Source organism: Tachypleus tridentatus, chromosome 4 (genome assembly GCF_004210375.1).
Source record: "Tachypleus tridentatus isolate NWPU-2018 chromosome 4, ASM421037v1, whole genome shotgun sequence".
NCBI classification, from domain to species: domain Eukaryota; kingdom Metazoa; phylum Arthropoda; class Merostomata; order Xiphosura; family Limulidae; genus Tachypleus; species Tachypleus tridentatus.
In genome coordinates, this window is record NC_134828.1 from 87,948,213 (window position 1) to 87,961,791 (window position 13,579).

Sequence of the window (13,579 nt, forward strand, 5' to 3'; positions counted from 1 at the left end):
TATGATATGTATAAGAAAGTTTACATGCACTAGTATGAAAGAAGATCTATCAGGCTTAAATATCAGTTCTGCTTTTCACAGTTATAGAAATATCATATTTAGTTTTCCAAATGCAAATTTAAATATTTACTCAAATACCAAAATACCATGGAAACCATTTCCACTGCTGTGACAGAAATAGTTGTGGCAGTACAGAAGCTGAGTGGTAGATATATCTCAAATCCTACACAAACCTCTTCGGATAGTAACAGAAGAATTAGCCGTGCCTTTATCATCCAGCTCTGTTTACAAGTAGCCAGAGGTGAGATCTAGTGCTCTAAACCATTAATATCTTTTCAACACTCAAGATATTTGTCTTTGTTCATATGTTTATTTTGGAGCAAACCTACATATCGCTATTTGCCGAGCTCACGGCGGAGAATAGAGCCACGATTTGTAGTGTTGCAAGTCCATACACACATAGCTGTCTCACTGGAGGGTATATATTTGTCCCTGTGCATCAAAAGGAATGTGCCAATGTTTCTCACCACATTTAACAATCTGAAGTCTACACACTACCTTTATATTTTCCCTCTTTTGAACAACTACTGCAATTGACAACCAGACAGTCTATGATTACAACCTTCAAAATTATATCTATCTCAGTACTGGTTAAATCCCTTGTGGTTCAAGGAAGCCTGTATAAGACTTGTTTTATAGGACTCGCATTCTAGGTAAGGTTCGATTTTCTAAGCTGAAAGTTTATTCCTACAAAAACGTTAGCAAAATCTATCACTATTATCCCGATCCTTCTCTGTTGATATGAGCTTAGACTGTCTGCACAATCTTAATCAGCAGTCTTAGATGTGCTGATATTAATATATTAGTATGTTAGCGTAGTGCAGCTAAAGTAACGCTAATTCAGGTTATTTTATATTCACACACTTTATCCGTTATTGTTCCAGCTAGCTTTCCTACTGCAATTACAAATCAGATCGGGTCTTTGTCTCTAAGATATAGTTCTTTAAGAAATTGTAGCTTGGTTCTGAGTAAAAAAACACCATTCTTTTGATATTACTTCATCTTCACCATTAGTGATGTAATCTGAGACTGTGTTCATAGCTCAACGCAAAACACAATTTGTTATTTGACAAAAGCGAAACGTTATTATTTACATATACTTGTGCAACTTAAGGTTTTTGTACATATTTTGGCCAGAATTTTATGGTTTCATCAAGGAGCTGCAGTACACAGGTTATACAAGCAGACATCACCAACAGAAAATCTAAACTGAAACTGCTGATACTTGAACTTATATATGTTATTAAACTCACATGTTTAGTGATAATACTGACAGTGATACAACGAAAAGCTTCTCCATTCACTAGGCTAGCTTGTTTATATCTAATGGGTCAGGCACAACATAGTGGTTAGTATGCTGGACTGTAGACTTAAGGGTCCATGACTCACATTCCATTGCTGCTAAAATTAAGCTCTGTACTGTTGAGTTATAAATGTATCATGAGAGTAATGATAAAATTCCACAATTTAATCAGAATAGCTTAAGAGCTGGCAGTAAGTATTGTTGAGTAGCTATCATTTCAAAATAAGGGATGACAAGTACAGATGGCCCTTGCATAGTTTTGTATGAATATAAAAACAAACAAAGAAATAAAACGTACCTTCTATTTTATCATAGAAGAGTGCCCTTCACCAAAATCATCAAAAATTATAAAATATTTTTTTACCTTTACAATTTTAGACAATATTTCAACACTTCCCCTTGTGGTTGTTTTAACCTCTACAATTTTAGACAATATTTCAACACTTCCCCTTGTGGTTGTTTTAACCTCTACAATTTTAGACAATATTTCAACACTTCTCCTTGTGGTTGTTTTAACCTTTACAATTTTAGACAATATTTCAATACTTCCCCTTGTGGTTGTTTTAACCTTTACAATTTTAGACAATATTTCAATACTTCCCCTTGTGGTTGTTTTAACCTTTACAATTTTAGACAATATTTCAATACTTCCCCTTGTGGTTGTTTTGTTACCTTTAATTGCACAAACTTTCACGTTTTCTAAAGTATGAATTATTTCCACATAACACTTTTGTGTTCTTGTTTAAAAAGCATTAAAGATTATAATATTTTTATTTTTGGCTAGTATTAACTTTATGTTATATATTTTTTAAAGCTGAAAAACTATTCAAACCTCTGAAGACAAATAGATCAATATTGTAAATATGAGTAAAGAAATGGTATGATAGTTTTTAAAATCAGCATGTTATTGTTAGCAGCCGAGGTTGCTATCAGTGTCATGGATCACTAACTCTTGGATTAGATGCAGCTTCAAACCAGTAATGTTCTCTGGCCATACCCCACTCTGAATGTTTTATATTAACTATGATTCCATTCTACTCTCCACTGTTAATAATTTGTCATTGAGTTTTGCCGCACAATTCGAACTTAATTCATCTGTAAAGAGCACATATCTCAAGCTATGCTCATTCCACTGTTTGCAGTTTACTGTACATTTAAACACTCTAGTTTGGTTATACCTTTCTCAGAAGCGACTTTCGAGCAGCTCCATGTTGAATGAAACCACTCTGTGCTAACACGTATTGTTGTCGATATAGCAGAAAGACTGTTGGTAATATCTGTATTCAACCATCATCCATCTTTATAACACATACCACAAACACCACTTTTGGAGAGTTTTGATATTTTGTCTCAATTATTATAAACAGTGTTAGTTTTAGATACTTTTGGGTCTTGGATGCAACTTCAATCGATGGGGGAGACAGTAAGTACATTTCTTAAACAAAGATTTCTCATTTGAAAGTTAGGAACAAAAGTTACCAAAACCCCAAATTCTCAGTTTAAGGAGTGAAAATGTGTTTATAGTTTGACTAATAACGATTATATGTTCTTGATATGTACTTATATTCATGTACCTTCTCATCAGAGAACTTACGTTATGAACACCTAAGTGGCATAGATTGCTGAGACTGTTATTCACTGAAAAAGGCTACAGTTTTAGGTCTATATTCCCATGGTTACAGCGAGTGTGTTCAGAATGCCATACAGTATTAGGGAGAAGAGTGCACATATTATGACTATAACCATTTCGTAACTTGTAAAATAAATATGTATTTTAGTTAGAACTATCCATCTAAAATATTTTAACCTTCTAGTATAGTTGGTTATACTTAGAAATTCTACGTAAATACAATGTGTTAATCTTTGACTTGTCCTAATCTTAAACTTGTTACGCATATATCAATTTGTACTGATCATATTATGGAAGAAGGTTTCTGACTTGGCTAAAATAACGGTTGCGAAAAATTCAGGTTTTCATTTTTCTTTCATTAAAACTGCTCTAATGATGCGTGTCAATTAGCATTCTTGGAAATCTTGACTGAATATAATTCTAAACACAGTTAGTTGTTGGTCAGATGCTTTGCTGGTTGTTTAGTGCAGTTGTTAAGAATTTGCCCTTTGTCATAATCATTGTTTTTACTTGCGAAGAAGCCAGTCCTTTAGACAGAAATAAATCATGCTATCTTCCGTTGTTTCTTATTTTGAACTACTGACTGCAGTGAAGGCAATACGAAAGCAGCACCCCACCATCTATCACCTACGTTGAGGGATTGAGTGTCACTCTTATAATGCACCCATAGCAGGAAAATTTGTTGGTATCTCAAGGATTCGAACCTCACTTGCCAGTTCCAAAATCCAGAGCTCCGCTACATAGACAGTCTGCGCTTCTTATTCAGTTGTTATTAAATGTTTTTTTGAAACTGAGTTTTACTTATTTAGTTCAACATACAATTTAATTAAGCCTCCTGCAGTTTTGCTTTCACTAATGTCCCTTTTTGTTTAATTTTATCCGAGCACAGAGATGCCAACCATTACGATTTGAGCGTAATCATTACGATTTTGGTGTATACATTATGACTTTACGCTCATACAGACAAATATTACGACTTATTGCAACTCCCAAATTATTATATATTATATAGGTCTTTACAATAAAGTGATAAATTGTACACAAGGGCTTGAAAGAGGTGAATAGAAAATTTCTAGTGAGATACAAATAAATTTTGATAATAAATAAAAGACATAGTCCAAATGGCTACTTGCAATAATCATGTTTGTGCTTGAAATAATAAAAAATATTTGTATCTCCGACGTCTACCAATAATTTGAGTGCGGTGTTTCTCCATATTGGGTACGTGGGAGAATCCATAGTTACGTCATCAGTGCTTGTCAGCCAATCAGCGTTCGCTTAGATGGGTATTTCTCGTTTTCTAAGCGGCATAGAAACACCAATGCGATCGTTCACAAGTTGGAAAAAACGAGGCCTCGTTCGCCAGATTGTCTTTTTTTCTGGCAAATCTAAAAGAACTAAAACTGTGAATAAAAAATTTAGGAAAGAGTATAGTGCAAAATATCCGGTCATTGCATCAAAAGTCAGTGACAGTCATGCGTTTTGTACAGTTTGTCACATCGATTTTTCTGTGGCGCATGGCGGGATAAACGATTGTTCCAGACATACAACATCGGCATCTCACTAATAAATAATAATAGTTATAATAATAAACAGCTTAGAGACATTGGTTAGGCAGAGTAGCCGCAAATAATTAAGGGCTCTGTCTACAATCACTACGCTCAATCATTTGAAATAGTTGGCATCTCTGCGAGCATGTAATAAAAAAACAAATTAAAAAAAATTATATTTGTGTATTTTTCTATCGTCAATAAAACATAGTCCGAGGGTGGTCTAGACGTTAGGGTGAACGGACTGTGAAAGTGAAGATTCATAATTAATTCGTATCTCATTGTTCCAAAATACGTTTTCCGTCGTACCAAACATGCTCGCTCTTTCAGCCGTGGGGGCTTTATAATGTGACGGTCAATTCTACTATTCATTGGTAAAAGAGTAGCCCAACAGTTGGCGGTGGGTGGAGATAGCTAGCTGCCTTCCCTCTAGTCTTACACTGCTAAATTAGGGACGGCTAGCGCAGATAGCCCTCGTGTAGCTTTGCGCAAAATTAAGAAAACAAAAATCAAGATACTTTGTACTTTTGGGTCGTTGGTGGTCTATAAGAATGACAGTCAAATTACACTATTTGATCAAACAAGAATTATTCGAGAAGAGGTGATGGGTGCTGTTGATTATTTGTTTTCTTCCTATAACCCTTCAGTTTGAGATTACGGAGGGTTATACATAGGTAACCCTATGCAGCTTTGCGCAAAAACTCTAAAATGAAAAGTGCTGAAACAAATAAAGCTGTGATTTATAGCATAAACCTGCCTCTTTGTCAATCTTTATAGGTATCATAGTATATTATTTCAAATTGTGACTTAGCATTCTTCGTTATTTATAGCCAAGTGACAGAATTAATCTATTTAATTTATCATAAACAATACTTCCAGCCTCAGAATGCAGATGTTTCGTGTGATCTAAAACTAAGTGGATTTTGTTTAGCTTGTGGCGATCATTACGGCTTGTCTATTTGTTTTTCTGAATATTCGGCACCTGGCATGATTTCACACTCTGTCATCAAATTCAACGATAATGTACGATCTTTTCTATTTAATTTCTTGTAAGATCTTAGTATAGTGTAAAATTAAAGAATTATGAAAATCGTATTATGAGTTTTTATTATATTATATGAAACTATATAATATAGAAATAACATACGAGAAAAATGTTGCGCTCAGCATGGCCAGGTGGGTTAAGGCGTTCGACTCGTAATATGAGGGTCGCGGGTTCGAATCCCCGTTGCATCAAACGTGCTCGCCCTTTCAGCCATGGGGGCGTTATAACGTGACTGTCAATCCCACTATTCTTTGGTAAAAGAGTTGGCGGTGAGTGGTGATGACTAGCTGTCCTTCCTCTAGTCTTACACTGCTAAATTAGGGACGGCTAGCTCTCGAATAGCTTTGCTCGAAATTCAAAAACAAACAAGCAAACAAAAGTGTTTCTACCGATCTCGATCGATAAACATAGATCCTCTTCCTAGAAATCATCTGGCCCGGCATGGCCGAGCGCGACTCGTAATCCGAGGGTCGCGGGTTCGCATCCCGGTCGCGCCAAACATGCTCGCCCTCCCAGCCGTGGGGGCGTTATAATGTGACGGTCAATCCCACTATTCATTGGTAAAAGAGTAGCCCAAGAGTTGGCGGTGGGTGGTGATGACTAGCTGCCTTCCCTCTAGTCTTACACTGCTAAATTAGGGACGGCTAGCACAGATAGCCCTCGAGTAGCTTTGTGCGAAATTCCAAAAAAAAAAGAAAAAAGAAATCATCTTGCACTTCCAAGTTTCTATTTTAGTGTAACAAAATCATTTCCTTATGAAAAAAGGAATGTAGCGATGTTGCTAGCAACTAAAAGGCCTATGACTAGTTAAATTATCGTCAAACTTTCCACTAGTTGGTTGGTAGAATGAAAAACTGGATATTCCCTCTTCATATTTACGACACATATAGGCACGTGGTGTCAACCAAAAGTAAAAAAACAAAACAAAAAACATTAGAACGAGAGTAGTTGGGCCCTTTGATGTGACCAAGTATATGTCGTCTCGATAAATTGGCTTTCACATCTCAGTTACTTTCCTCTGTCATCTTCAAGAAAAACGAGAAATTATTTCCATTCTTATTTTTGTTTTTAACCGGTGAAATATTTTTCAAGAAAGTTCCACATAACGTTGAAATGTAAACAGATAAATGCGCATAAATACAACGATATAAATACAATTGCAAAGCACGTAAACAGGACAATAGACCGATAACCAAACCAGTGAATTAGTATGAACAAATGAAAAAAAAAAATTAAGAGAAACAAATAAAAACACAGGTGTTTAAATATTTGATAATTAAACAAAATATGAATATACAGGCACATAGATACAGGAAGTAAATACGTAAATGACAATGAATATTTGCTTGTTTCATTAATGTGCGTGACATTCGTTATGTTTATGTGTGTTTGTGTTTTGTTATAGCAAAGCCATATTGGACTATCTGCTGAGCCCACCGAGGAGAATCAAACCCCTGATTTTAGCATTGTAAACCTGTAGACTTACCGCTGTACTAGCTGGGGACTCGTTCGTTATGACGTACGTCTATTCAACCACAGTGTAACTTAATTTCCAATAAATGGTTATAACATCGGTCATAGCTGGTCATCACTGGAATTATTAAAATATTAGCCATCTTTTTTTCATGATCTTTCAGCTTTTTTTTTATTTTGAAGTCAAAGATTGGAGAAAATAAAAAGAGAACTACAAATGAAAATTGAGGAATAGCACTTGAATTAAATTACCATATTAAGCAAAGATTCGCGCTTCATTCCTTACAAGGAAATCTAATTAACATTATCAAGCCCTGCTAGAGTCTGATAATACAGAACATTTTCTGAGATCCTTTCAATTTGCCTTTTTTTTTGTCATCACAGATACACGGGCCGTTGTTACTTCATCTATTATTCATGTCCCATTAGACATTGTCATTTCTTATTAAGCAGGCTCCTCGACAAGTTTTTTGTGCATGGAAAGTAGCTGCAGAGAAAACTGAGCGAGAGAGCGCGCGCAGGAGAGAAAACGCGATATTGAAAGGCATGTCAAGTACAGCGACGTAGCTTGTAAGTAACGGAAGTACCGATTGGCCGTTAGGAAGCAAAATTTCTGTCTCTAGTTGAATCCTTGTCTTTGAAGTACTTACTCTGATCCATTTCTACCAAGTTTCCGACAGGGACATGAACATCGCGCGTGTCTCCTGTGACATACACGGTAAAGGGTAAACTTCCAATATTTGACATCAGGCAACTTTATTAGCCATGATTTGGTCCGTAAGCAACGTTACGATGTTTATAGTTTTTATGTACTGTACAGGTAAGAAATATATTTATTTATATTTCACTTTCAAAAACTAGAATATATTAAAAATATTATTCTGTTTGAATAGGTCCTATTGTTATTTCACTTCTAAAATCTAGGAAATAGAATATTTCAAAAGACAACATGTTGTTATGTTTAAATGTGTCCGTTATTTCTCTTCTAAAAGCTACAATTAGAATAATTTAAAACAAAGTTTATTCAGTTTAAATGGGTTCTAAAGTTACTTCACTTTTTAAAACTAGAAAGATACAGTAGAATACTTTTAAAAACATGCTATTCTGTTTTAATTGGTCCTAATGGGATTTTTGGGTTTATTTGTTTTAAATTACTTAAATCCAGTCTCAGTGGTATGCTTAAGGGCTTGTAACACCAGAATCTGGGACTTGGTGCTAGAAGAAAACAGTGCAAAAAAACAGACTTTACACAGTACAATGATTGTGTAAATTAATAGATAAGTGCATTTTCCCGATGTATCTATTCACGAGCCCTTATTGACAAACAAATATTCTAGTTAATTCGCTGAAGTTAAACGGTTCGTAATGCTAGAAATCTATAAACGTTCCTGGTCAAACATCTGTAGTTTTCCGATTAATAAGAGTGAGTTTCCGAGCTTATAGCATACTGATTGTCTCGACCTAACAATATTACATATGTATATAATTGTCTCTCTGGTTGTCCATGTTTGGGCCTGGCATGGCCAAGCGCGTAAGGCGTGCGACTCGTAATTCGCGGGTTCGCGCCCGCGTCGCGCTAAACATGCTCGCCCTCCCAGCCGTGGGGGGCGTATAATGTGACGGTCAATCCCACTATTCGTTGGTAAAAGAGTAGCCCAAGAGTTGGCGGTGGGTGGTGATGACCAGCTGCCTTCCCTCTAGTCTTACACTGCAAAATTAGGGACGGCTAGCACAGATAGCCCTTGAGTAGCTTTGTGCGAAATTCCAAAAACAAACAAACAAATTGTCTATGTTTTTAGAATATTTTATGGTGCTATAAATCAAAATAGATATTCTAAAAACATGGAGGGAAGTGTGATGAAACTAATTAACAAAATACTCTTTAAACCTTTATGTCTCGTTTTATGTTTTTTTTCTAAATACTAATTACATATATTTATCAAAGTTTATTTAGTGTAGCTATTTTTATCCGAGTGGCTGCTTATTTGTTAGCATACATAACTATGTCCGTTTAATTATTTTTCTTCTTAATGTGGACAGTATTGAATACACATAAGACAAGTATTGTAGACCTTATTATCAACTGAATTTGAGGTTGAAATATTATATTATAATTTCCAGTTAAGGTGGTAGGCGTCTAACTTGGCTAATTAAAGCTCTTTAAGCCTAACAGTTTTGGCAAAAATCATGTTGAACTGTAGATTAAAAAGCTTTACTGCTTCGTCAGAATAGTCGTTTTACATCACAAAACCAAGTTTCTCATACGAAGTAAAAGTATTGCTCGAAGTCGACTTTTTACTGCTATTGAGCACAGCACAGATGATGAATTATAGTATTGGATGAAAAGCTTCCTAAACACTGTCTTGTGGCAGTTCGTTTGTTTGTTTTAATACAAAATTAACAAAATAGGCTATCTGCGCTTTGTCCACTACTGATAATCGAACTCCGGATTGTAGCACTGTTAGTCTGTGAGCTCGCCACTGATATACTAGAGGTCATCTTTTGACAGCAAAAACTATAATACAGTTTTTTAATGTTGATTTTACACTTCTCTTATTTACCTCCCTGCTGAGTCAACTGTAAGTTTGAAGATTTACAACGTACACATCCATAGTTCGATTCCCCATCGATTAACAAAACGTAGAAAGCTCATTATGTAGCTTTATGTCAGGGAAAATACCTTTCATTGAAGACCTGCAAATAGCTCTTAAGAGGAATGTGAAGAAAAAGACATCTTCAAACAAACGTCATAACATTGGTTTTTCTTTGGTTCAGATACAGCGTTAGATACAACAATGTAAAACAAAAAATGTACGTGTATTTGTTTTATCGGCTTTTGACCGTTTCTTAACCTGTAATTAAATGCTTAGACGTGATTAGTTAAGGAAAGTAGATTGCTATTATAATTATTTTGGAAAAAAAATGCGTTTCAGGAACTCTAGAACTTTATTGTGAACAACAGTAATTCATCCATTTAACCCAAACTGAAACAACGTGGTGTTTTACACACAAAATTTCATAATGATGTTTTAGGGTTTTTTTTTTCTACTGCTTGCATGAAAGTAAAAAAATGTACTTTTTTCAGCTTTTAAAAACTAAGTAGCATCACCGTTTCTGTAATTTTGTTCCATTCCTGAAAGTAACAATAGAAATATATCTGATTTTTTATATTTTTTGTATTTGTTTTTTTTTTCCAATTTATAACAACTAAATCGTTGCTCCTTGTAATTAGATGCAATGTACTTAGCTGATATTAACTGCCTCATCAGCGTTGGAGACAAGTAAAGACGTAAGGGTTCTCAGAGGTTAAACCTCTCGTTAACATAAGTACATTACAGTCATTGAATGCCAAGGAAAAGTGACACAAACATTTTTTAAGATGTTTGAAGTAAAAGCTATGGCAGTTTCTTTTTTGAAATACTGACACACTGAGTTTAAAGAATCGTAGAAAACGCAGCTGTGAAGTAGTGAACGAAACAGACACTTGTTCTTTATTATGTGAACAATCTTAGCAAATACAAGAACAGTAAAATCAATTTTAAAGCTTCTTCGGTATGATAAAAATGTATAACTATTTACCTACTTTACACTGAATTGAGAATAAATACTGGCTGAAGGAAAGTGTCTTGAACAACCACATTTGTTATGCTTGAGGTAATCAATTTTGTTGGTGAAGTTTTGAAGCTAAATGTTAACATAGCTCATAGATTGAAATAAATATTTTATAAACACAGCTGCATTCGGCAACTGAACAAAATCAGTCCAGTATTCTAGTCTGTAATAACCAACAAACTGTTTTTGATTTCAAGTGCGGGTAAACAATTTTCACAAAAAAAGTAAAAACAAATGTAGTTACTAATAAGAAGGCAGGAATCTTTAATAGCTTTAGGACGCTGACGGATTGCACATCACTCCCTTGTTCTCCAAAGGAAATGTTCATTGTAAGAAATGTTCTCTTGTTTGTCTAAGGGTATGCCCAATTTACCTGTCCAGAACCTGCTCTGGATGTACTTTTCCAAGACGAATCGCGTGAACCGGAAAAGGAAATTAGCATTTCCAATATGTCGGAGAATGCATGAGCCGTCTTGTTGTTGTTAAAAGATGAGTTTAATGATGATACTGATGATGAAGGGGGTGTTTTAATGATGATACTGAATAAAGAGATGATGAAGGGGGTGTTTTAATGATGATACTGAATAAAGAGATGATGAAGGGGGTGTTTTAATGATGATAGTTTTTAAATTTTATGAAGAAGATAATTAAAACCCTTCTAGTGCACTCGTATAAATTTATTTCGTTCTTCTGTTACATTTATAAGAAAATTGGTCGTTCTAAACATTTACATTGTCACAAAATATTCTAAGCAAATACTGCAGTGATACGCTCTCTCTGTCTTCTTGATGACATCACCATAACATAACATTTAAAGCGAATTTGAACACTTTGGTTACTACGGATATGTAATTATCAAAAAATATTGATATATTTATTAAAGCATACGAAATAAACTGATGTTCGTTAAACTATACTGGGAAATATTTCTGATAAGGCGTCATTTTCGACTTTTTTTCTTAAATATAACAAGAAACAAATCTTTTACGTCATTGTGTATTCAAAACAACTAATTTGTGCGTGAGAATATTAAAGTAAATTTAGTATACCGTATGCAGTAACCACGTGTTCTAATGTAATTTTTAGAATGAATTTGTAAAAAAAAATGTAGTCACCAACAAAAAGGCAGGAATCTATAAGGAAAATAATAAGAATGTAATACTTTAGTGATATTTTAGAAACTGTTCTACCAACTGGTAAACTTTGGTTGCTCTGAGAACGAGAGTAATATTAGTTATTTCTCAAAGGAATTAGGTTTAGGTTAGTGATTTGTTTGTTTTGGAATTTCGCACAAAGCTACTCGAGGGCTATCTGTGCTAGCCGTCCCTAATTTAGCAGTGTAAGACTAGAGGGAAGGCAGCTAGTCATCACCACCCACCGCCAACTCTTGGGCTACTCTTTTACCAACGAAAATTGGGATTGACCGTACATTATAACGCCCCCACGGCTGGGAGGGCGAGCATGTTTGGCGCGACTCGGGCGCGAACCCGCGACCCTCAGATTACGAAGCGCACGCCTTAACGCACTAGGCCATGCCAGTCCCTTAGGTCAGTGAACTACATATTATTTTATTTTTCTAGCTTGATCTTCCGTTACAAAAATAAAGCACATAATGCTTCTTCTGGTTCACAGAAAAGATTAAAGCAGCTTATCTTCTGAATTCTAACTGATTAAAATTCTTCTTCTTTAGAAAAAAAATGTGCAAAACTGAATGAGTGAGCTTTACATTAAGTTTTGTTTTCAATTTTACTGGCTGTGGTTTGAGTTCTAGATCAAGGCTCTGAAAACCAAGTATTACATTTATTGAATAGTGTTAACTATATTCAACATAGTTTAGTAAATCAACAGTATACCAAATTATTCTTTAATTACTCAATAAGATGTAATAATATGTTTTAAAGTCAAAGCTCAGGAATAAGGAAGAATTTCAGATTCCCCTTTTACGTTCCAGCGACAAAGAATACTTACTGCCTGTATATAGAAGACTGTTATAATCAACCTTTAGAATTCAATGGACGACGTTTATAGTCACTGTTCAAAAAACAAAGGAAGAAGCGCTATAGCCATTATTAAAAGCACAGAGAGAACTGCCATAATCCTGGTTCGGAATCAAAGGAGGGAGTGTCTTAATAATAGTTTGGAATCTATGGGAGAAACGTTATTATCATAATTCAGAATTAAAGGGGTCTGTTTTAGTGATAGTTTAGAATTTAAGGGGAAAATGTTATTATCACAGTTAAAGCAGATAACAACATTTCGACCTTTTTAGGTCATCTTCAGGTTAACAGAGAGTTTGCAACTGACTGTTGCTGGGCACATATCTTAGGGACGAGAGTGTAAAAGGGTACGGGATTGTAGGTGGCGTTGCAGTTTGATGTTATGTTATTAATTAGCATTGGTATAAAGGTGTTCCTTTATATTGGTTTAATTTTGGTTTTAGTTGTTGTATAAGTAAGGCTTCTTTGATTTTGCGTTTATTTATATTTGTTTCCTATGGTTATGTTGTCTTTATTTGATTTGCAGTGTTCAGAAACAAGTGAATTTATTTTTTTTGTGTTCTTTGAATCCGGTTTCCATTTTTCTGTTTGTTTCACCAATATAGATGTCGTGGCAGTTGTTGCATTGTATTTTATAAATTATGTTGGTGTTGTGTTTGTCAGTGTAGTTTTTACATAGTGTGGACTTTAGTTTTGAACCTAGTTTTTGAATAAATTTGGTGTTTAATGAAATGTTATGTTTTGTTATAAGTTTTCTCCAAATGTTGGTTATTTTTTTTCGCTAATATCAGGAACATATGGTATGCAGCAGTATAAATTTTTTTTTTGTATCTTGGGGTTTATTGTTGTTGGTCAAGGTGTGTGCGTATAATTTTTTCAACAGTTTTTGGAGAAAATTTGTTGATGTTG

General features: G+C 34.7%; 1 protein-coding gene across 2 annotated transcripts in view; it reads left to right on the forward strand.

Moving 5' to 3' along the window:
* The first annotated feature begins 7,651 nt into the window (after positions 1–7,651).
* LOC143249644 (cell adhesion molecule Dscam1-like) overlaps positions 7,652–13,579 on the forward strand; it is an 85,315-nt gene continuing 79,387 nt past the window's right edge. For both annotated transcript variants that reach the window (XM_076499886.1, XM_076499887.1), the window contains exon 1: positions 7,652–7,881. In XM_076499886.1, coding sequence (XP_076356001.1) covers positions 7,827–7,881 — 55 coding nt within the window. In that variant the 5' untranslated portion in view covers positions 7,652–7,826. The remainder of the gene's footprint in view (positions 7,882–13,579) is intronic.